The following is a 25,542-nucleotide window of genomic DNA, read 5'->3' on the forward strand; positions in this document are numbered from 1 at the left end:
TTAACGGTAGGAATATCCCTAACCACATTTTCCTTTAGTACGGCCCACTTGAGCTTTGGATATGGTTTATTTTTGGCATCATGTCTCGAAATAAACTTAAAAAACAGATGGAATGGGAGGATTTCTCACAAACATCACAATGGACCCCACCTGGTTCCGGGCGCAGGCCCAAGAACTTCCTGTGAAAGCCTTCCGCAGGAAATCCACCTCCAGCAAAAACGTATGTTGAGTTTGGAAACGGATTGGCTACTCCCCCTGACACCAGCTCCGTGGTGGTGGTCAATGCTCTGAGGGCCCCATCATGATGTATGTGTTTCATCCATTCCGTTCATCCATTTTTAAAGATCATTTTATTGCTAGATCCCAAAAATGAGAGGGATATAAATCTCAAGTGGACCACACCACATGAAAACAATAGTGATTGGATATCAACCATTAAAATCCCCCTATGCCCCACTATACTGTTTATTTGACATCCAATATGTTGATTAGGTCATGCAGGCCCAGATGAAGATAACAAAATAAATATCAGCTTGATCCAAAACTTTTATGGCCCCCAAAATGTTTTTAATAGTCAACCCTCATTCAACACTGTTTCCTTTAATGTGGTTCATTTGAGATTTGGATATACCTAATTTTTGTATATATGCTGTAAAATGATATGTAAAAACAGATGGATGGCATGGATGAAGCACATACATCATGGTGTAGCCCATATAGTACCAACCACCAACCATTGGCTGGTGTAGGGGGAGTAGCCAATCCGTCCCGTGGGGTTTACCGGTATGTGGCTAAGGGAAGCGGATTGCGTACCGTGTAAACTCTGTGGGGTCCAATGTGATTTATATATTTTATCCAGTCTGTCCATCCATCTATAAGATAATTTTAGAGCCTTAGCTCAAAATCTAAGAATATAAAATGTTAAAATTGGCCACACCAAAGGAAACAGCATGAATTGAATTTATACTATTGAAAAATTCTTAAGGGTCATGAAAGTTTTGGATCAAGATTATATATATATATATATATATATATATATATATGTGTGTGTGTGTGTGTGTGTGTGTGTGTGTGTGTGTGTGTGTTTTTACCTTCATCCATGTGTTTTTTGATCCTTTGAGCAATTTGGATGAAAAATAAATATCATTGTGGGGCTTGGAAAAGTTTCAACGTATTTCCATTGTTTTTGTGGTATGATCCACTTGAGATTTTTATAAGCTTCAATTTTGGGCTAAACGCTAAAATTAGATGAAAAACAGTTGAAAGGCGTGGATAAATAACATAAGTTCAAGGTGAGCCCAACTGAATTTTCTCCAATCCGGTTTCGTGGCCGAGTGGGTGCATGGCGGAAACGGAGAAAGATCCGTTAACGGATCTAACGTAGTAGCATTTATACGAAGGGAAGCGGATTGCGTACTGAGTAACTCACTGCGCTTAGCGTACTGAGTAAACTCTGCATGGTCTACCTGATTTATATATTTTATCTGCTCCGTCAATTTATTTTAAAAGATAATTTTAGGGCTTCAACCAAAAAACGAAACATATACAATAATAGTATCTAACCAAGGGAACATACCATTGATAACTAACCAATGGCGTCTTGCCACCTCACTTCAGTAGCCTCTTGGCTACTGAAGCGTTCAGTATCCCGCCGCCCAGGACCCTACATTGCGGACCCTAATGTCTATCACGTGCTCCGCGCGTGCCATTACTAGTTCAAGGAGAGCGGAGGGGAGACCTTTCCCTCCCCATAACCTGCAAGAGAATGCGCCGAATGTTGCTGCGCACGTTAACGCTATCCGGCGCCAATGCGGACCGCGCCGAACAAACGCCTTGCTTCCGCTAGCCGAGAAATGAGGTGCAGTACGCCCATTCCCGATGCCTGCTATCCTGCGCTGTTCGCACCTTTCTCCCAAGGTACGATACGCTCCTCTTCTTCTCTTTCTCCCCAAATCCTCCAACTACCAAACCCTAGATTCCCAAACCAGGCCCCACTCTTCTTCCTCTTCCGCCACCGAATTCGACGTCCTCGATCAGTTCCTCCCCTCTATCGATCACCGTCCGTCGCCCATCAACCCCATCGAACGGCGCGGAATCATCCTTGGCCTGTCGAAAATCATCAAAAGAGGGCAATGCGTTGCGCTAAAATCCTTCCTTTTGGAACCCTCCCCATCGTTCCTTGCAAGAATCATGAAGTCATTCGATGATCACTGGTCATCCTTTGCTTTCTTCAAACTCTCATTCCGGGACGGTTCAGAGAGCTCCGTCCGATCAGCCTGTATCACGGCCCACCTCCTTGCAGTGAATGATCTGAGGTTCCTGGCACAAGACGTCCTTTCCTGTGTGGTTACAAGAATTGGGCCCCACCGCTGCCGTGAGATACTGGATTTAATGTGGACACACGAATATGGGTCGGATTTTTCAGTTCTTGATATGGTCTTCCGTGCTTTCCTAAGTGCAAATGAACTTTCTGCTGCGATTGAGGTTTTGGGTTGGATTCGGGAGCTAAGATTCAAGCCGAGCGGGTCGGCCATGAGCATTTTGATAAAATTGTTGTACAGAAGGGGAGAATTTGGCACCGTGTGGAAACTTTTTAGAGATATGCTCGGTAGAGGACCCCGCCCCATTACTCGTACTTTCAATACCATGGTTATGGGATTCTGCCAAAGAGGGGATCTTCGAAGAGGGAAGAGTCTCCTTCACATAATGCAGAAATTCAACTGTGAACCTGATTGTTACACATATAACATTGTCATGCACGCGCACTGTGTTTATGGGCAATCTTCGGATGCTTTCGGGTTGCTAAATTTGATGATTGAAATGGGTTGCAGCCCGAATTCTGTTACATTCAATATCCTCCTTAAAGTTCTCTGTAGAGAAGGAAATATGTCGAGAGCGAGGATATTCTTCAAGGAGATGTGTGAGGAGGGTATCGTGCCAAATGCCTTTTCATATAACATTCTCATAGATGGGTATGTAAAAGCAGGGGAAGTTGACCATGCGAACTCGGTTTATCTAGAAATGAAGGAGAAAGGTTTTGAGCCCAACTGCTTTACATATAACATTCTTGTCGCTGGGCATTGCAAGTTTGGGAAGGGAGATGATGGGGATCAGTTGTTGACAGATGTACTGACGACGGGTCTCCTTCCGGATCGCCCTGCATTAGATTTACTGATCACAAGGTTTTGTTGGATGGGACAGTTGGACAATGCCGTTGGGCTTTTCTCTGATATGCTTGAGAACGGAATACCCCCGAGTGTTTTCACATTTAACTCAATCATTGCTGGTTTTAGCAAAGCAGGGTTGGAAGATGATGCCTTTGATGCTTATCAGCTTATGCTGAAGTTTGGCATGACACCTTCGGCTTCCACATGTAATTCATTGCTTATGGGTTTGTGCAAGAAAGGTAGATTGCGAGAGGCTGGCGAACTGATGGATAAGATGATAGAGAAGGGTTTTTGCATCAATGTCGCAGCTTTCACAATTCTTATAGATGGGTATTTCAGAATAGGTGATAAGCTGGGTGCTCTATGTTTGTGGCACGACATGGAACAGAAAGGGGTCTCTCCTGATGTTGTTGCTTTCTCGGCTTTGATAAATGGTCTGTGCAAAGCAAATTATATGGATGAGGCACAAGAGGCTTTTGCCAAGATGTTGAGGAGAGAACTGGTGCCGAACAACTTCACATACAACTCATTGATTGGTGGTTTTTGTAAGGGTGGTAACATGACCCAAGCACTCAAGTTGGAGAGTGAAATGAGGCAAAAAGGGCTTCTTCCAGATATTTTCACTACCAATATTATCATTCATGGGCTCTGTAAACAAGGAAGAATAATGATGGCTTCTAATGTGTATATGCACATGTACAGCAGTGGCTTGACCCCAGATATTGTGACATACAATACTTTAATCAGTGCACACTGTAAGGTCTTTGACATGGTTAATGCTGTGGATTTTGTAAACAAGATGTCTGCCGATGGGTGTGACCCAGATATTACAACCTACAACATATGGATTCATGCTCTCTGTAGTAGCCGCGTGATGAATCGAGCTGCCAAAATGCTGGACGAGCTCATTTCGATGGGTATTGTCCCGAACACAGTAACGTACAACACCATGGTAAATGGTATTTGCAATGATGTACTCGATCGTGCTATGATTCTGACGGGAAGATTTCTTAAAATGGCCTTTGTTCCCAATGTCGTTACAGTTAATCTGTTGCTCTCTCACTTCTGCAAGCAAGGGATGGCTCAGAGGACCTTAATGTGGGCAGAAAAATTGGATCGTGTGTCCTTTGCTTTTGATGATGTTACACGTAATATCCTTGAAAGGGCCTATCGCGACATGCAAGAAGATGCTGAAAATTCAGAAGGGGAATCAGAGAAAAGCCAATTTTTCGAATTTCTTATGCACATTACGGTTGATTACCTGTGCAGATACAGACCACCAAAATATAGATCACCAGTGCTTGCTAAAATAGTCGATCTCTGTTTGTGATGAGGTGCAAACAGGATAGTTCTATGCTATAGTTCTGAAGGAAGATGCATTTGGTGGTGCAGCTCATAAAGTCGGAGCCCTTGGAAAACCCTTTTTCTCTGACCACACTGATTAAAGGAGATCTGGGTTTTTTCCCATGTTCTTGGTAGGGCTAACTTCATAGCTGATAGATTAGCAAGTTCCAAGATGAGTTTTGTTCATTCTTTGTCAGAAATGTTGGAGGCAGCTTTTTCTGCTGAGTCAATGTTGTTTCCCTTTATATATTTGTTTCATTGCCAATCAAACAAAGAAGAGATCAAACAGAAAAGGCTCTGTTGTGATGCTCTGGTTTGAAAGAAAGAGTGCTTGACAGAAACACCTAATTTATGGCGATAGACCTAAAACTTGCTGATTTTATCACGCAGGATGATTGAATGAAAGTAAGCTACATTCAACTCCCACTGCAGGGGATTGCAAGTGGAACCAAAGACCAAAAGAAGAAGAAGAAGAAGAAGAAGAAGAAGATAGCATTGCTGAACTGCAACTGTTCTAAATGGTGGTCAGATGATGTGTTAATGAATATGTCTGGTTCATTCTGCTAGAGATACCCGGTTCATGAGATGAATTTTAAGTATAACCTGATCATGCTTGTAATAAATGTTGTAGGATATGTTCAATAGTTTCCCTTGTCTCCAAAACTGTTAATGTATCTGCATGTTGCACCAGAAATGTTCCTCAGTTTTGCATTGATGTTAAAAATAATGGTTGTTATTTTCTCTACAAGATGTTATATCGCAGAAAACAGCCGATTTTATGGTGGACACTCTAGTACCATAAGATTGCCGTACTGCACCTCCTTACCTGCTGACACATCACATGCTTGAGACATGCAGACCATTATAAAGACCACATCTTGAAAATCAGGTCGATGCAATTGTCAGGTGGGCCCAACCATCTAAATTAATGGACAGTTGATGATCTGACCCAACACAGTTTTCACCCATCCAGTGAGTGGGTCAACCTGATTTTCATACCGAGTGATCTTCATAATGGAATTGACCTTTTCCGCGGCTCAAGTGTCTTGCACATGTGATCTGTTGGCCAGGAAAATTGTGCAATCCGGTGAGGTTATGGTTCTGAGTGCAGTACCTTATCATTTCTCTTTGAAATATATTCATGTTACAATATTTTTTGGTGTAAGAAAATAAAAAATGCCAGCCATTATTTTAAAAAGAATGCTGTTTTTTCATTGAAAATTACATAATAAACTTGAAACTATTAAAAGAATGCCATGGGCCCCACCTTTTTCCTTTTGTCCATTACCATTTTCCCAGCCATGATATTCCATCATTACCATCATATCTTTGACCAAGCTATTTGAGGTTGGCTTTATGAATCATGTTTTACCAACAATTACCAGGGCCTATCTTTGGTGAGTAAACTGATCTTATCACAAGTACTCTTTTATTCATTATATTTCAATTTTGATGCTCTTAGAACCTGTTTGGTTGCATCTTTCAAAAAAACATATAAATATATAGATAAATAAATAAGAACCTGTTTGGTTGTCACCAAAAAGTGATTTCATCTCATTTTTGTTAACAGTAATTATTTATTATTAGAGATCATAGTTGATATAAACTATGGGTTATCAAGATTATTTTTAATCCTTACCAAAATGTCTAATACGTAATTACTGTGAACTACAATGAGATGATGAACTCTTTTTTAAGTCAGAGGCAAACATTGCCTTGGTCTGTTCCCACTAATTCCAAAACAGGTAGGAATCATATAAGAGTTTACATGGGAAATGACAACATTCTTGATTCATTACAGGTTCCAACAATGCAGGCTTTCTTCAAGAACCAGATATAAGAGGTGTTGGCATCGGAACATCTCACTTCAGCTTGTTTTCATCAAGGGCATGACCTTTCTCATCGATGGTATGGAGATTTCTCTCCAAATGAAACCAATATGGATTCCAAGAGTTTTACAATGGTAAACAGTATGTTCAGGCATGTTCAAGAAGCAATCTGAAACCTTTAGAGATGCAATGAGCATCTTATAGTAGAAGCGTTTCACTCCCCACAGATATCATCATTTAAATCATGAGGATTAGCGGTAGTCTGCTGATTTTTGGGCATTTTAAACCAATATGGATTTCAAGCCATCCAGCGAGCAGTGTACAAAGGTTACTAGATTGTGCAATTTTGAGACTTCTAAGATATTTATCAGCAAAAATTTTATTACTTTCAAAGGGCCAGAAACCCAATATTCACAGGAGCAAAGCAGAATTAAGGGCTCACACTCTTGGCCATGGAGACAAAAGGAAAAGCCCACACCCAGGGAAGGGAAGAAAATGAGGAAAGCCCACACCCCTGACAAGGGGAGTGAAAAAGAAAAGCCCACACCTTGGCCAAGGAGCAAAATAAAAGAAAACACAGAGACCCACACAGCAAACAAGAGAAGAAGATCACCTGCAGGGCTAAAGAGCAAGAAACTAGCTGATTAGCAAATAAAAAAATGTAGTTAGCTCAGCAGAGGAGATGATGCGGGGAAACTGACGATAAGGGGCACTTATCATCCCAGCAATGAGGGCACGATATCTCTTACAGATGATGCAAGCATGACCATCAAAGTGGTTCAAAAGACGGCTCTCTGACCATGCATAGAACTGCATAGGCCAGGAAGACTTCTCCGGGAAAGACTTCTAAGATCTTTATCGAACAAAAGAAGAGTTCAATAATGCTTTCATCTCAGCAGTGTCACCAAAATTCACACTTCTTACTGTGGATTGAGCGACATAGACCAACTCTTTTGGTCCCAAGTCAAGTTGCAAGCCTAGTTAGTAAAACTCCATTTTAGACTGTATTTTTGGAGGCAATCTAAAAAATAGAAATTGGTGGTCACCACGCATTGTTAAGATTGAGGTGAAGGAGAATTTTTTTAATAGAGACAGATTAATTTATGTGAGGATTACTTGAAGGGGGAGGATTTGAGAGAGAAGCAAAGAACACCATTCAACAATCTATATATGTCATTTTGCGTACATATAGGCATTTTAATTATTTGACATATAGGTTTCTATTTTAACCTTATTTATATAAATATACACATATTTATAGCTGTTTTTTTTTTCACTCCGTCTTGAGTCCAAAATATATTAAACCCTAAGTTTTCATTCTCCAAAGGTTTGGCATTTCCATTTCTTTACCATCAAGATGAGATTAAACCCCCAACATTTCCCATACCTTTTTTTGCCATTTGCCATTTTGCTAACTAAGATCACAAGTAAACTGAGTTGGGGTGACTCATCTGAGTCGCCAATCCATGCTTCTTACAATATTTAATGAAAGGTTCAGCGTACCCAAAAATGCTAGCAGACCAACCACCACCAGAAATGAGAATGCAGTGATAATCATCCGGCAATTATCAGTGCATTCTCATTCAGTAGTGGATTTGCAGACATTAGTAGGCGGTGCATGCTGCTATCTGCAATTTGCTACACAAACCAAATAGATCTGCCTCCATGTGCATGGCTCTAGTGTCAGACCATTCATGGCCGTTATCAGCATAGGCATTCTCTGTCGTACAAGCCAGTTATGGAATTAAGAAAACAACTCTGATACTCTAGCAGTGTTTTGGATGATACCCAGTCCCAGGCACTTGGAAATTGCATGTGGCATACAAATAATTCAAACTATACTGTCCAAATTATGGGTCCCAGTTCAAACCAAAAGTCATACATTTGATTATCTGACTATTGGATCGGCGGACATTTATTGGACACTTACAATTGAAAAATAAATATGGCCCTATTTCAACAAATAACATCCATGAATCGGAGGTTAGGATTGACACCCAGATCCATAGCTCAACTGGCAGACTGAGTGGAGATGCCTCGTTTCAACACTTGAGGTCTTGGTATCAATCCCTAGCGGGGGTGGCTAACATGGAGTGTGTGTACTGACATGGGGGTGTACTAACAAGCTAACCCCAAAAAATAAAAATAAAAAAGGTTAGGATTGTTCAACCAATCTGATTTTGGGACTGTGACATAGCAACAATGGGTTTCACCAATTAGGCTGGGGTTTAGTTTGAGTCAATGATGTGTACAATTAGTGAGTGCCTGCATATTAAGCGTCATACTGTGCCAGAGTATCAAATAACTCCCCTAAAATTAATTGGAAAAAAGCAACATAACCACGGAAAGAAAAATAATTGGTGCCATTACCTTCGAGATATAAACTAAGGCAATATAATGCACTGTAAACAGCCAATTACAAATGTCACTCATGGAAGGTGATTGTCTGCCCTTAGGGGATTGATTGTACATGAAAAGCCAATTAGAATTGGCTTATATATCATAGAAAACAGTTGCAAGTCCAATTTCTCAAACATGGACAGATGCCAAATGTGCTTTCGGAACAATGAAGCCAGCTCTCCTCTCCTCAAAGGAGTATTCAATCTCCTCCAGCTCTTGTCGCACCGTGGTCCCCAAAAGAACTGCAGCTGGAGCAGGTGTTTGTGCTGTCTGCATGGGAACGGAAACTGTCAAAGGAGTTGACGGTGTCGGGATTGGCATTGCCTTGGGGGTCCTATTCTCTTCATCAGTGACAGAGGTCCGCTTGGGGGGTGTGCTATATGGTACATTTTCAACTGGAAAAGCTTTCAGAGAGGCCCCATTGTATGGGTTGTTCAGATCTTCTAGAAAACTTGTTGCATTGGGCTTGGAGGGTGTGGTCAGTGGCGTGTTGTTAACTGAACCCACTTTTAGTGAAGTCCCATTGGGCAAATTGTTCGGGTCTAGGAAATGTGTTGTATTGACCTTGGAGGGTAGTGCAGTGACAGGAGAGAACGGTTTCCGCAGCTGCGTGGGCACTTCGGTTTCGCCTGCACTCAAGGAGTCGAATGAGTGCTTTTTTACTGGAAGGCCAGCAACATCCAACCCTCTCCTACCTACATAATTCAATGACATGGTCAAGTAAAGAACAATCAAGCAGAGAAGACTTCAAAGCAATAACTGTGTTAAATCTTCGAAATTGACCAGCAGATAAAGCCGCAAAACTGTCATCATGCTGGTGGTGGTTCACAGAATCATTTCGCAGCAAGCGATCTCCCTTTTTGGTTGGACGCGATGCAGCTGCAGTCGCTGTTGAACCATTAGCATGTTTCGTGGAATGGAAGTCAGGTTTTGGTAGCATCGCCCCACCAAGAGACAATCTTCTATTTGCGCTTCCAGTAGAAGTTCTAGGAAGTTTTTTCACGCTCGGGGTCTTCGAAGGGCTTGGCTTTGATCCAAACAGTGCTTCCTGCTCCGCTATTAGCTGCCCCTGAAGTCTCTTTTGATCCTGCAATTATACATGTTAAGGTGTCATACCAGTCCTGAGTGATTAATTGAAATTTTCATTACAATTGATATACCAAATGTATCATACCCTCTGCCTCCGCTGTTCTTGCTCTTTCTCCTGTCGTAGTATACTGTATTCTTCAAGCATAGAAAGAAGGCGAATCTGCACGATAGAGCAAATAGAAAGATGAGCTCAGAGACTAGTGCATGCACAACAACACCCAAATTGATTGGAAATAACAACCAGATGAAAAAATGGGTGGTGCTTACACCATCATATGTGAACTCCATGCCTCTTTCTCTCTCCCATGCTTTGGTCTTGGATGCCAATGCCTCCACCATTGCTGCTCCAGAGAGAATACATGAGGCAATTCAAGCAAGTTGTGCAATTCAATGATAAGTTGAGGAAGCAATAAATCAATCTGCAGACATAAGCATTAGAGGCTGCAGTTGGATACAAAATTTCAGTTGAGATGAAAACAACTAAATTGCAGTAACCTTCCTTGGTATCTTATATTGAGGGGAACTTACGAGGAAGTGTGACTCGAGGGCTATTTCCTCATTACAAATATTACGGGCCTCTTTTATTACTGTCAAAGTTGTGTTTGAATAGAACTTTTTAACACTTCTATCCAAATAGCGTATGGATGGGACTATTTTGTTGCGTCGTTTGATGGTCAAACACCCTGTTTAGACAAGCATATGTTGCACTGGTACACAACATTATGCACATTGGCACATGTGGACATACGGGACACTTATAAATTAAGAATGTCATGTGGCACATATGGGGGTTACTTGAAGATGCACGGTAGTACATGTTAATCTCTTGAACATGCATTGTGACACGTGGCGCATATGATGTATGTACGCACGAGGATTGGCATATATGACACATGTGGTGTATGTACACAAGGATATCCGCCCATGTGGGACGCTTGAAGGTCAAATGTGGCAATGCAGCTTAAGTAGAAAATTTGACACATGTCATGCATACAAAAGATCGCTACTCCCTGTATTTTATGGAACCAACTTTGTGCCTGGATTGCCTAATCCACAATAACAGCTAGTTTTTTAGATAGCCGTCTTTGAGCTTATTAAAAATAGTGCCATGCCCAAATAATTGTTGTTGACGAACCATGAACGTATGCCCTTTTTCAGTAACCAATTGCCCCTAAGGAAGGTGACAACCATTTAAATATCTCCACTCTATTGAACTAATTATCAGAATCCAATTCTGCCCATCTAAATGCATTCTTAGTAATCCAGAGCTATGATCAATGAATGTGGTATGAGCACCTGGTAGTTTGGAAACTACAGAACGAGCTTTTTCTGCACGTTTCAGTGTAAGATGTGCACCTCTTCCAGCGTTGTAACGGTTGTCATCCTGAAAATAACAATATGATGTTGAACACAATGCAACAATAAGGAGCAAGGATGGAATGAAATCAATGCTATTAACAAAGGGAAAAAAGGCCAAATGCTCTTAACCCTGTTGTACTCCTCCAGCCAGCTCTCCTCCTCGCATGCAGCCAACCATTTCTCAACCTTCTCCAGAATCTCTTTTCTGCTAAAAGCTTCTTCTTTCACCTTTGCAATTTGAGCCTCAATTTGTCCCAAGATGCATGAGGGGTCCATCGCTCCTGCATGGAAGAGATGGCATCATCAGAGAAGTGACAGATGATGCCATGACCAATGATAACCAACATAAAGCTGTGAAGTTTTTGCAGTATTAACAGATAATGCCATAACAATGACCACCATAAAAATGCCTGGTACCTGCAGCATTTTAAAAGTCCCATACCATACTACTAAAGGTAAATATAAGGGTGCTCTTACCAGACTCAATAGCTTCAATTGCATACTCCATAGCACTCTCTGGTTCTGCTACCATGTGCATCCGCCTGCAAATCTCCTCAAGCTCTGACCTCTTCTTCAAGACAAGCTCTTTCATCTTGCTTGCCTTCAGCTCTTCCAGCCTTGAAACTTCCGTCTCTACCTGCATCACATATTCATTTCTTGTTTAATTTGGATAACAAATGGGGCAGCTAATAGCAGGGAACTACAATTTCAACTCACGTAGTTAATGAAGTCTGCAGAGAGAATGCCTGGCTCGGTTATTTCATGTTCTGATGCAGCTATGTTACACGTAACATTCTGAAACATCTGCTGCTCCTCAACAGGTGTATCCATCAAATTCCAAAGCTCCAACATAGTAGTTGCAAGATCTTGAAGCTGCCACGGATTAAAACTTGAGTCTAAAGGTAAGCTGTAAATGTTAGAAGCTGTTTGCATGAGGTGCAATATAGCAGTTTTCAGTACTGAGAATTTGAATTTGGCAAGTACAGATTCTACAGAACAGAAATGAGAAACTCCCATTAAGCAGGCTTTCATCATCTCACTTTTGTGCCAAATCACAATTGAGATACAGAAACATCCAAACGTACCCTTGACGAAGGAATCAGAACACTAAAACAGTAAATTTGCACCCAATAACCTACCCTCTGCATTCTTTCTATCTTAACCTCTCGCAGTTTCTGTATAGCAGCAGCCAACCTTTCAATTGTATCATTATTGATGTTCTTTGATCCTTCAGAATCATCTAAACTGGGATGAACCTCATCAACTGTATGCTTGAAATCCATACCAAGGACCAAACATAGCATGTTTAATGTATTTAGGTGGTCCAACACCAGCTTCAAGCGATCACTCTGCATGGGAGAAAGTTAAATTCAGTAATAGACAAGACAAGATCAACATGAAACACTGAAACAAGTGGACCCCAAGAAACATTATGATTACAAAACAAATGAGCTTAGACCTTCTCTTTTTGGAGTGCCTGAAGCTGTATGTGTAATTCTTCGAGCTTTTTTGTGGACAAATCAGTTTCATCCACAAAAATTTTAGATGAATTATAGTCTCCGGGACCATAAATCTCCGTCGAAGTCTTCTTTATTTGCTCCAAAACCTCAAGAAATTGATTCAATCTATCAAGTTTTCTCTTTCTCATCTCCTCAAGTTGTGGAACAGTGGCCTTGAGCTCCTCCTTCAAGCTTCCCATGTTCTGATCCGACTGAATACATACACCCAAATGTAAAACATTCCAGATGGTATATAAGATTTCCTAACTAGTTTTTTGGTCTGGAGGGTTTGAGCTATATCAAAATCTGGATCACCCATTTCACATGAAGAAAAAAAAAAAAAAAAAAAACAAAGGCATCGTCGAGACATACCTGCCTGATATGCACCGGTCGCTCACCCATTGCAGAGCAAATGGCTGCAAGTTCTGCTTCAGAATCAGCAATTGCTTGCCGTAGCTGAGCTCTGGAACGGTTTGCCAGGTCAACCTTCCTTCTGTATACTTCTAGGCACTCTTGTTCTAGTTCAAGTAGCATTTTGTCCCTATCGGTATCTGACTCTCCCACTTCATCCCATATTATCTAAGATTTGACAGTAATCACAACACAACAAAACCTCAAACAATTGCTACTAATGAAATGCAATCAAGGAGAAAATGACCAAGGTATGCAAAAATGGTTACGTAATGGCCGAACTGGTAATGGTGACCACCATTATGCGTTATGAGGCAGTAACAGCCGCAAAGGTAAAAACAGCCTGTAATGGCCTCATAGCACCCCATTACAGCCCCATAATGGTACATAGCGGAGCTGATACAGGTTTTTTTTTTCAAAATAGAACAGGAAGGAAAAAAGCTGCAGTGGCCATTGCAACCCATATCATAACAGCCAGCAACAGTAGCCAGAACTATTATCATTATAGTAATGTTTATGGCCACCGTTATGCAAAAACAGTTACGTAACAGCCATAAAGGTAATGGTGACCACCATTACGCATTACAGGGCAGTAATGGCTGTTAAGGAAAAAAAAAACAGCCTGTAACGACCCCATAACACCTTATTAAAGCCCCATAATGGGCTGTAATGGGGCTGGTACAGGTTCTCTTTTTTTTCCCAAGAAAGAGAAGGGAAAAAAAAAAGGTTGTAGTGGCCACTGCGGCCGTATCATAATGGCTACCCATATCGTAACAGTAATGGTGACCATAACCATTATTGTTACAGTATACCATGAAAATGACAGATACAACAGAGATGGGTATTTTTATTTTTTTTAATTCAGATACAACAGAGACATACAACTGCTTCTGTGTCAAAGACGTAGGAAAGCATAAAAGAAACCTGAAGTTCGTAGAGAAGAGATCCACAAGTCGTCTCCATTTGCACAAGCTGGTCGCTAGGAAGATTAGACATATTGAAGGAACAGCTTTCTCTGCCTGAGACAATCATTTCTGCTATAAGCTTAAACTTCTCAAAGGAAAACTATCCTGCAACCAACTAATCCAAAACCAAGTAAATCCAGAACCATCACTTTGATACGGAAAAACCAGTTCTTCACATTCTTGAAAGATAAGCATTTCATGTCACCCAGGAAAAATCAAGAAGCAGGATGTTTTCCAAAATCCAGGATATTTAAAAATAAAAATAAAAAAATAGAAGACTATTATTTGTAGAAAAATGATATCAGTGATTCAGCACCCACTCAAACAATTAAATACACCAATACTTTCTACTTATGGTTATGAGATAGAAAATTGCAATATTGTCGTATGCACCCATAAGTTGGAAGAATGGGTGAATTTAATAATCTAAGTGGGTGTATTCAGCGTCTCCCAATTATATCCCCATCATCATCAACTTCGTCATCATTGTCATCATCATCCCAAGAAATAAACAACACAGGATCAAAACTAGCCAACCCCAATTAATTGGGATAATGCTTGATGATCCATGGTCTAACTGAAGTCATGGTGCTTGATAGAGTGGAATGGCAGATCAGGATTCATGTAGCCGACCCCAATTAGTTGGGATAAGGCTTAGATGATGATAATCGAAACTAGCCTCCAAAAGCTCCAACCCCATTTGCATGTTCATCATAAAAAACGAACGGTATACATAGATTAGAAAATGTTTGCTTCAGTGTAGAATTATGAGATAACAAAGTCATAAACAAGAGTAGATTGACACGGGGAAATAGATACGCTGAATAACAGAACTGCCACGATTTAGCGTCCATACAATGGTGTAGGTTGGACCCACTGTATGGACTAGCATGCCAAGAAAGTACCAGTACAATGTATCTCCTAATACAATTCCCACCGCTAAATAAAACTCAAGTCAACACAATTCAATTCACACGGAAAGAAGTACTATCGATCTAGGGGCCATTTGGGTGTGCTCTAAATCACCATTTGACCAGCGATCTATGGTGATTCAAACAGATCTCAAAACACTAATATGTTTCCAGCCTTACGTATTCATTCATTCCTAATATATTCATTTGCCGGCACTTTGGAAAATATTCATCATGCACAACTGCGTCATTCATTCCATCGGATGCCTTTAAGATAGACAATTTGAATAATTTCCGTTTCACCAATTTTTTTCTTTTTTTAAAAGCATATCGGCCATATCTATTCCTTCAAAAATCAAGAACTAGAAATAAAAGATCTCAATTCTCGTTCATTTCGTTCGGTCGGTTGTTCGAAGTGAAAGAAATGATCATTGATTCTGACTAACGAGGGAGAGAGAAAGAAATGCTTAACCAGAATTTCGACATCGAAATACTATCGAAATCAAAAGAAAGGAGGGTTTTGAGAAAGGACACCTGATCGAGCAATCTGGTTCGGATATCTCTATTGGTATTCTGATGTAGTGAGGAAATTCAGAGATTCGAACAGCGACGGAGATTTCGTCGAAATCGATTGTTCTTGAGAGAGAGAGAGAGAGAGAGATCGAACGTTGAGAGAGGGAGAGGAGCCTTTTTTTTTAAGGGTTTGTCTTTTAATGATGAAAGGGTTTTGGGGGTTTCGAGAGGATTTGAATTTCAAATGGGAAAGAGATCGCGTTTCTCTCTCTTCGCTTCCTCTTACAATGCGCTTGGTGCGCACGACTCCTAACATACGCCTTCTTTCGACTGGAGTGATTACAGGACAGGGCGCGCTCCAGTGTTCCCGGCACGTGGGCCCATTTATGTTTTCATGGAATCCAGCCCGTACATAAAAGCCCAAAAATCCGCCTGATCCAAAACTCAGTTGAGCCGCAGCGCAGAAAACATACTGAGAGGGAATGCCCACCGTTGGTTTGCATGAGGGACCCATCGCATTGTGTCTATTTAATCAAGGCCGTTACGACCCTTCATCCAATCCTTATGAAGGGTAAGGCCAAAACTCAGGCTGCTTTGCGGCTCAGGTACGCCGTTTGGATTCTAGAGTGAGCGTTCTCTCCTGTATTGTTGGATGCCGCTTCGGTGGATTTCGATCCCTGACGTGGGGTCCACCGTGACATATGTGCCTTGCATCCATGGAGTTCATCTCTTTTGCCAGCTTTTCTTTTTTTACACATATAGTGGGATTTCACTATAATTGGAACCATGACCTTCTGTCCAAACTCGTTGAACTAGCCTGTCAACGAGCCAGCCCTGACTTGATCTTGCCCTGTATTTTGAACGTATTGAGCTGGCCGTAAAGCCGTCCTTATTCAAAATTCCGATTTGCAGGCCCGAGTCTGGGCTTAAGAATCCATATTTTGAATAGCTATAGTCCAGTCCGAAACAATTCAAAATCAAGGGTGAGACCTACTATAGGCCTAGACCGTTGACAGCCATAGCCACAGGAAACAGTGGTAATTGAATACCGACCATTAAAAACTTTTATGAGCTACAGGGTTGTTTTGGGGCGCGGATTAGCTAGCTACTGTCGGGTTGAGTAGCCATACAACTACTGAAGTGACGTCACGAAGTTCCGTGGCCCCACCATGATGTATGTTTTGTATCCACGCCGTCCATACATTTGGAGAGATCATTTTAGGGCAAGATCCAAAGAATAACTTAAATCCAAAGCTCCAATGGACCCCAGTAGCTAATCCGCGCCCATTGTTTAGTTGCCATCTAACCCGTTGATTAGGTCACAAAGACCTGACGAAGGGATCACCATTTTTTTTTCTTGTGGTATTGTACACCTGAGATTTAGATTTACTTAATTTTTGGAATCATGCCCTAAAATGAGATGTAAAAACTGGATGGACGGGGTGGATGTAAGGCACGTACATCACAGTGAGCCGTATATTAGCTTTTTGAAATGACGCATCAAATAGACAAGTGGAATGATTTGAATACATAACGTGAGGACTCATCTCTTCGGCAGGTGGCACTACGGGAGTGTGTACTAGTGAGGAACAGACCCTCTTTGGCTACGAACGGACAAGATCTTTGAGGGGCTACCGTGATGTATGGGTTTTATCACACCGTGCATCAATTTCGCCCTAAAATTTTAGGGTATAATTTTAAAAATGAGGTAGATCCAATGCTCAGGTGGACCACACCATAGGAACAACAGTGATAATGACACTCACCGTCGAAGCCTTCGTAGGGCCCACCACCGTGATGGTTAATTTCCACCGATCGAACGTATTCATAAGATTGGATAGAGCTGGACGAAGGAAAAACGAAAATATCAGCTTGATCCAAAACTTCTATGGCTCAACGGTAGGTGTTTAATTCCCCCAGTGTGATCCTCTTGGGCCTTGGATCTGCGTATATGGGCTTAGACCCTAAAATGATATGGAATGGATGCATGGTGTGGATAGAACCCATACATCACGGTGGCCCGCGCAGAAACCCTCTCCATTCCTAGCTAGGGATGGGTGGGATAGTACCCAATCGGGTTTTCATTTCTGAAAAAGGTGGGACCCACGGTTACATAATCCGGACCACAAAACTGTTGTAGAACTCCATGGTGAACCGTCTTCAGAAACAGATTAGAAGATCTTAGCCGTTAATCATGGGATTTTTGCAGGTGAATATGGACCGTTGACGTGTCCTATTTGTAGGCCACAAATTAGTAGGTTTGGATTTTCTATTGAATAGTGTCATGGGAAGACCATAGACACATCAAAGATGAGGGCTGAGATATTTCATAACCTATTCAAGGTATAAAACTAAGCTTGGAGTTGCATGAACATCCGATTCGGTGAGTGTCATGTTTCCAAGTCGAGTTGGTCCGCCTGCAAGTCAGGTCAGGGTGGAATTCTGGAATGATCCGAGGTTGAAGCTGCCGGCTCGAAATAATCTGATGCCGAGGCATTCGGTTTAAGACTCGGAACAGGATCTACTAATGAGGAAAGCCGTGAAGTGTCCCATTATCACATGATTGGTGATGGTTACTCAACCACCTACGCCTGCATGACCATACAACAACTGAGCTGCCAAATCACCCGTAAGACGAGGCAAATGCCCCAGGATACACTTAGTTAGACGGATATGTTCATCATGCCCTAAAATGCACTGAGTTATGAAGACATGCTCACCTTAGGTGATAAGGTATAAATAACATCTTGTGGGAATCAAACGAGTACATAATATTCTACACTCTTCCTCTACAAATAGACTTATACCCGAATTCTTTTGACCTGGCATAGGCATCAAAGGGTCCCTGCTTGAGCCAGGGTCTCCTTTGCTCACAATTGTTTCGTAGGTCTAAGACTTGAGTGTGGGTCGGAGTTCTCGCATCCAAGCAGAGAGTCGTCAAGATTTTAGCAGCAACAAGTAAATTTCGAATCACGGTCAATAGCAATTAGACGACCAATGGTCTGGATTGCTGACAAACGACCCCACTTGCAAATCCTTTTTCGAATAGATGATTTCAAGAATGCTCGTGGGGTGTTTGCTTGCTTGCAAGCGTGCAAAGCCCTACGCATCCACACGCAAGTAGATGTCACCAAGAAAATGCGCGCGGGATCCAAGCTTTTCTCCGAGTGGAATTGTGAATTATGGGAGCGGATTAGGTGGGACCCCGGATACACCGAGGTGGGTGGGACTCCGGCTGTGAGGCTCACATTGATGTATGTACATTAAATCCACACCGTCCAACCATTTTGAAAACTCATTTTAGGTCATGATCCTAAAAATAAAGCTGACTCAAATCTTAGGTGGACCATACCACAGGAAACAGTCTTGATTGAATCCTTACCATAAAAAAAACTTCATGAATTCCACCCGAATTTTTATTTTCCATCCAATCTGTTGATAAGATACAAAATAATTAGATGAAGAGATCACACAAATATCATCTTGATCCAAAGCTTGTTTGGCCCACAAAAAGTTTTTAGCAGTCAATCACCACTATTTTATGTACCATGGTGGAATTGCAACTGCTTCGTTTTTCGGATCATACCCTAAAATTGAGCTTTTAAGACGAGTGAATGGCGTGATGTAGACACATACATGACAGTCGGCCCCCCCACAGTCAAGGGTCCCACCCACCTTGGTGGATCCGAGGTCCCATATAATCCGCTCCCACGAATCATGGCAATAAATATATTATAAAAGTACAACGGTTACATGTTACAATACCTATTCTTTAAAAAGATAATTTAATTAAAAAAAATACTTATGTACGAATTCATACCGAACGGATTGGGTGAGACCCCGACCTCATCCAAGACCAGCCTTACCATTGGGCCAGCTTCGTAGATCTATCATGTATCTCAGTCATCCATTTACTTTCTCATATTATTTTAATGCATGATTTATAAAATGAAGAAGAGTAAGCAATGGTGATTGATCATTAATGAGCCATAGAAATTTTGGATCAAACTGGTATTTTGTTTTTTTACCATGATCCAGCTGATATGACTTTATGAAGGGATTGGATGGCAAACAAACACACTAGGAACATTAAGATGTGCACTAAGAAGTATTTAATGGTGGGGCGTTCAATCACCACTGTTTCCTAGAATATGGTCCACCCAAAAGTTGGATCTTCTTCATTTTTTAGATTATGCCTTAAAATGATATGGTAAAACAGATGAACATCAAGGATATAAAATAAATATATCAAGGGGGGCCTCATGGTAATAGTTGCACCATCTTCAGTGAGGTGGGTCTCTTTGTAAATTTGTTATACTCACAAAATCTCAATTCCTATACTCATCTCCCCTCATATCTCAATTTTGAGAGTTGAATTATGCATCAAATTATGTGTTTAAATATGCATTATAAAATTATAATAACGATAATTTCACATTAGGAAGTATATTTCATCATGCTCCCACATGGACTGAAATCAATCCAAGCAGATCCAAGGGTCAAGCCGGCCACACCACAGGAAGCAACGGCGATAATGAAACCCGCTCCACTGATACAACCTTCCCAAGGCCCACCATGATATTCATTTTCCATCCAACCTATTCATGAGGTTATATAGACCTAAGCTTGGATAGAGGGAAAAATCAAAAGTTAGCTTGATACAAAACTCATGTGGTAGTCAATAAGTTCTTAGTTGTGGGTATTCAACCCCTGCATTATAGTATGCTTGAGCCTTGGATCCACTTATTTTTTAATCCTAGCTTAAAATAATATGTAAAAATGGATGACCGATCAGGATAAAACACATACATCTTGGTGAGACGAACACAACACATTTTATTTTACATTACATTACGACCTGTAAATGGAAAATACCAACTGATGCAAAACTAATGTAAGCCAGAAACCTAGAAACAACACAACCTAATATTACACCTAAAACTTCAAAGTTCGTATGGTGTGTCCTGCCTAAGTGTTAGATTAGGTTGTTTTTGCATTTTATCTTTCTCCTAGTGTGACACACAGATGAACACGTTTGATGAAATATAAACACGATGATGGTCCATAAACAATCCTATGGTGGGCGTTCAATACTCATTTGTTCCCTATGGTGCAGACCCCTGAGTTGTGGATCGGAATGATTTTTGTCCCCAGGCCTATCTTCCAGGGGCGCACCTGATGGACGGTGTATGTTCCACAGACAATATGGTGAGTCCACAGAGCTTTCTTTTTGTACGCCCAGCGTAAAGCCGGCATTGCAGTCTTGCATAGGATTCTGGTCCAAGGTTGGCCCACCTGACGAGTGGAACGATCTGACTTTTAGGACAGAAGATCCGGACACTGTGGCCCACCTGAAGGAAATATATCATATCGCGCATGTGTACCACAGTAGCTCATGTTCTTTTAGCGTGGCTCCCCGCGTCATATACTGCTCAGAACATTGATGATAGTTTGCAGCGCGTGTAAGCTGAGGTGGCTCATTTGCGTATATTCATGACGATCCAGACCGTCCAAAATGCCAGCCCCCGTGTAGGTACAGCAAAATATCTTGTGGTCTGTCTGAATTTGCCTAGTGAAAAGAAGGAAATATTACCGTTCTCTTTTTAACCATCCATTTTATGGTAACTCATTCGATGGTGGTCCTGAAGTTTTGGGATATGCATTATCTTCAATGAGACTACGATTTAAACGGTCCGGATTGTCGATCAGTGTGCACGTACGCCAACTTTACAGTGAAAGAGTTGCCACAACCTTTCCCATTATGGGCAAGAGGAATCAACGGATACACTCCCGACTTCCAAGGCTTTTAATCCAGACCATTGATATGTTGTGCCCCACCATTGATTGACCATGGACAAAAATAAAAATAAAATAAAATAAAAAATCTCCATATAGGACAACCTCAATCCTATGTTTGTTGCCTACAAAGAAATGGTTGGGAAGAGAAATACAACAACATCCAAATTGTACGGAAGATAGTGCAAAGATGGACGGTTAGAATCTTCCAATCAGAGGAATCTGAAGCATGGTCCGTCTTCGGTTGTACACAACGGCATTATGGATCTCTGAGTTACTGTCTAGATTGCTGAAAGGTGGGTTCCACCTGTACGACGAATCTCTGAATTCCGTCCAGCCACTAGACGGACTTTTCATATTCACGTCCACATGCAGGGGTCATGGCTGTATCTCAACATATCATAACAGGGGTTGGGACCCACCCATGATGTGTATGTAGAATCTCAACTGTTCATCTTCTGGGACTTCTCATGGTCACTGTTCATCCTAAGACTCGTCCCTAGAAAAAACTCAGTTGGGACACACCATAGAGAGCACTGTTCAATCACACCTAAAACCTTTCGGAATGGCTTGAGTTCAGGTGTGCCCCTTCATCTTGGTGGGACACGTCATGACTGGGTTGGATGACACATAAACAACACTGTCGACCCAGACATTCCATCTGGAATTTTCTATGATGGGCAACCCATCATCAATGTCCCCCATCGATTCCTTTGGTGTGGCCCACCTGGGCTATGAATCAGTCCAGATTTCAGGATTTATGCCTAATATTTGGGAGCGCATTTATGGACGCGTGGATGGCACTCACACATCATCGTAGGTACCACATTGTTCATGTGATCATTCCCCATTATAATATATGATAGAACCGGCTGTTTCATATCAACACAAGTTATTAGTGTCCACTTCTCATCACCACCGTTCATGTAGCAGCCATCCACCCACTGGCACTAGGCAATGGTCCCAAAATCACATCGATCAAAAGATCCTAACCGTCAAGTCAGTATACATCTACCCCTTAAACATAGATTACGCCTAGATTTGTTTTAAGGGTCCGTTTGCCAGCCATTGATCCGCGGGTTAGGATCACCTGATCACTGTGATTTTTGAACTGACAATGACAGTCCATAGCTGGGCTTGCTGGATGAACACTCGGTACGATCTAAAATGACCATTATAGAGGGACAATGTTGGGACTGCATAAGCAAATTCTGAATTGGAATTGAATAAGTGAAAGATAAATGCAACAAAGTACAGAAATGTATAATTTTATATCTAAAATCATTATATGAAAAAAAATCATGACATAATAAGAAAACCGATTCACCTTTAAAACAACTTGCAAGAGATGAATGAACTTACAAATACAAAAACTTTCTTTTTCTTCCTTACAAGCCCTATAATCTACTTAGCTTTCCTTATTCTATCTTAATTCCTTACTTACACATATATAGTGATATAACGTGGATAAAAAACTAATAATGTAATTATGCAAAATTGCGTGCGCCATTAACTTATGCCTCGATGAATAGTTATTGACCGAGCAACTCTTGATCAATCAAGCACCTCGAACATCTCAAACATGGCCAAAAGTATCCAAATAATTAATTGATTAGTCACCATCAATTTATGCATCAATTGATCAACATTGATCCAACAACTCTCGACCAATCAAGCACCTCAAACATGGCTAAAAGTGTCAAGACAGTTAATTGATTAATTAGGAGTTTTCTCAATCAACCTACCCAACCAGCCTATTGATCAAACTTGTCCAAAATTATCCAGAGACCAATCTTTTTAATCTGGTTTAACTCAATTGATCAACGACTGTTCAATCGATCAATCAAGATCCATGTTTATGACAGATTGAAGACATCAAGACAGCAGACAATACCCCAAACACAACAAAGGATGACCCTCTATGGCCCATTGGTGGATATCTAACGGATGGCAAAAACAAAGTGCCATAAACGGTTCAGATTCGAGAAACAAATGTCCATTAACCATTGATCAAGGTTGTCCAATGTCACGCCCTAAAATCCGGGTACAGAGTGTGCACCCTCAGACCCGAGTTTTGTTTCGTAACTTATACACAAAGTATACCAACTTAATTCTTTAATCAGTTTAATCGCATGTGATATTTACATTCAATATAAAGTCCACCATAATCTCAATCACACATACATAATACATAACACCAATCAACTAAGCATTTATAAATCTTGATAGTCCTTAAAATAAAATAAACCTTAAAATTATTCATTTATTATACCATTATAATATAATGATATTTATTCCATACTAATATTGATCCAAAGAAATAAAGCTAAATAATTCCTTAAAGTCTTAAAATAAATACCAGTATGTATTATTCGTTAATTAAGCTGTGCTAACAAAATAAAACATATAATTAAAAATTTTCTAATGCAGCCACTTTATCCTCTGATAAGTATGGCCATGTTTCAGGTGGGTCGTGTTCAGGTACAGTAGATCCTTTCGGTTCTTGCGCCACGTCATCTGCTAATAGCTCATCTGTATGGTTTTTCTATCAATAAAAAAATATAAGCTGGCCAGGCTTAGTGATATAACCCAGCATGGTTCATAATCATAATAATTAAAATAATGCAAAAATATATGTACAAAGATATGAATGTAAAATGGGGTATAAATGCATCAGATGGGGTGATCGTCCATCTGCTTGGGTTGGAGGTCGTCAACCCGCATCCACCCGTTGGGTAGGCTTCCACCTTTCGGTAGGCTTGGGCATAGCCCGCATCTGGTAACGCTCTACCAGGATCGACATTTCTTCCAGGGAGGGCCCTTAGGATCGACCATGCATTATGCAATGCAATGAATGAAGGATGATAAGTAAATGCGTATTTTTCATATTTGGCATAGTTGTCTCAATTAAAATATTCACATATAAATTTATCGTACAATTATCATATCAAAATATTCAAACCAGTAAATAAATCAAACAATCACAATGATTTATTTTAATTTTAATGAATTATGAGACAAGTTGGGTCACTCACCTGAGTTTGGTAGTATTGACTCTGCAATGTAATTAGGTTGATTTGAATGTCGGGGTCCTATCAATTATATCAACGGTATTATTATTCATTTATTTGTATTACATGGTGGGGCCCACCTTTGATTAACATCCTAGTGGCCAGATCCAAAATAATTAAATAATTCAAATTTATATTTTATTTTTTTTCTCCTTCATAAGATTTTAAAATTGAATGATAATTACTTGATCAGGGTGGTCCATCGGATGGTCACATCATTCAGATTCTTGAGGTCTTGTCATGTTTTACCTCTATGCATTTGAGGAGTAGTGTGGATCTAACCACACATTCACTAATGGCCCATCTTGACCTTCTATGCCAAGTGATAGCAACACTTGCGCAAAATATTCAAGATTCCTTTATCAAACACTTCTAGGTCTAACTAATGTGGCCCATCTGATGGTTAGATTGATCTGAATATTAGGGCCTTTGTATATTTTGGCCTTAGGGATCATATGATCCGTACAGACCAAATCTAATTTAATCAGATGCGCACCAACTACAATTACATAATTTTATGTTCACTTCACCTTTAAAGGGCCTCCACCCATAATCCAATACAATGAACGTGTGACCAATCCACACCGTTCATTGCATTCACCGAATCAATTTATATTAGATATATAAAAATACTAGAATGAGGACGATATACATACCCGATGTAAGCACTCCAAAAATTTTCTTTCTCCCTTTCTTTGTTGTCGCAGGTAGCCTTTTTGCCAATATTTTAGTTTGACTAAAACTCTTTTTATCTTGAGAGATGTGATGAGTGTTTAGAGGTATATTTAAATTAAACGAGTTAAAGATTTAGATAAGATAGGAGATAAGGTAGATTTAAAATAAATAAATAATAATAAAGATAAGATTATATATATATATATATATATATATATATATATATATTAATATTATTAAATTATTCACGGCCCTTACATCCGATCTCTCCTCCTTTTGATCTAAGACCACTTAATTTTCCTCATGCACGTGTAGGTGGGCCAGACGGTTTCAGGCCCACGACACGTCCACCGGGTGCCACACCTAATAAGCAGCTGGGACCGATGAGTTGAATTTCCTCATCCATATGCAACCCACCTGATGATTGGTCCGGGTTCAATTTTAGTCCAGGGAATGTTTACAGTGGGACACACCTGATGAGCAGCCCATCAATCTTGACTGTTGATCCAAATG

General features: G+C 40.6%; 2 protein-coding genes across 5 annotated transcripts; one reads left to right on the forward strand and one right to left on the reverse strand.

The window, feature by feature from the left end:
* The first annotated feature begins 1,711 nt into the window (after window positions 1-1,711).
* LOC131234046 (pentatricopeptide repeat-containing protein At1g63330-like) lies at window positions 1,712-7,461 on the forward strand. Of its 2 annotated transcripts, none has more exons than XM_058231013.1 (2): window positions 1,712-4,119; window positions 4,902-7,461. In XM_058231013.1, the coding sequence occupies exons 1-2, from the start codon at window positions 1,879-1,881 to the stop codon at window positions 4,908-4,910; spliced, it is 2,250 nt and encodes a 749-aa protein (XP_058086996.1). In that variant the 5' UTR covers window positions 1,712-1,878; the 3' UTR covers window positions 4,911-7,461. The 2 variants fall into 2 exon arrangements, with proteins under 2 accessions (XP_058086996.1, XP_058086995.1); XM_058231012.1 differs by having other exon boundaries at window positions 1,713-4,642.
* A 1,227-nt stretch (window positions 7,462-8,688) lies between these two features.
* Window positions 8,689-15,741, reverse strand: LOC131234047 (65-kDa microtubule-associated protein 3-like). Of its 3 annotated transcripts, none has more exons than XM_058231016.1 (13): window positions 15,509-15,741; window positions 14,023-14,113; window positions 13,060-13,266; window positions 12,648-12,899; window positions 12,328-12,537; window positions 11,906-12,061; window positions 11,666-11,825; window positions 11,318-11,469; window positions 11,126-11,213; window positions 10,097-10,170; window positions 9,915-9,989; window positions 9,524-9,827; window positions 8,689-9,435 (listed from the first exon to the last, which is right to left on the reverse strand). In XM_058231016.1, the coding sequence occupies exons 2-13, from the start codon at window positions 14,092-14,094 to the stop codon at window positions 8,870-8,872; spliced, it is 2,316 nt and encodes a 771-aa protein (XP_058086999.1). In that variant the 5' UTR covers window positions 14,095-14,113; window positions 15,509-15,741; the 3' UTR covers window positions 8,689-8,869. The 3 variants fall into 3 exon arrangements, with proteins under 3 accessions (XP_058086999.1, XP_058086998.1, XP_058086997.1); XM_058231015.1 differs by having other exon boundaries at window positions 14,023-14,117; XM_058231014.1 differs by lacking the exon at window positions 15,509-15,741 and having other exon boundaries at window positions 14,023-14,133.
* Window positions 15,742-25,542: the final 9,801 nt, after the last annotated feature.

Source organism: Magnolia sinica, chromosome 18 (assembly GCF_029962835.1).
Source record: "Magnolia sinica isolate HGM2019 chromosome 18, MsV1, whole genome shotgun sequence".
NCBI lineage: Eukaryota > Viridiplantae > Streptophyta > Magnoliopsida > Magnoliales > Magnoliaceae > Magnolia > Magnolia sinica.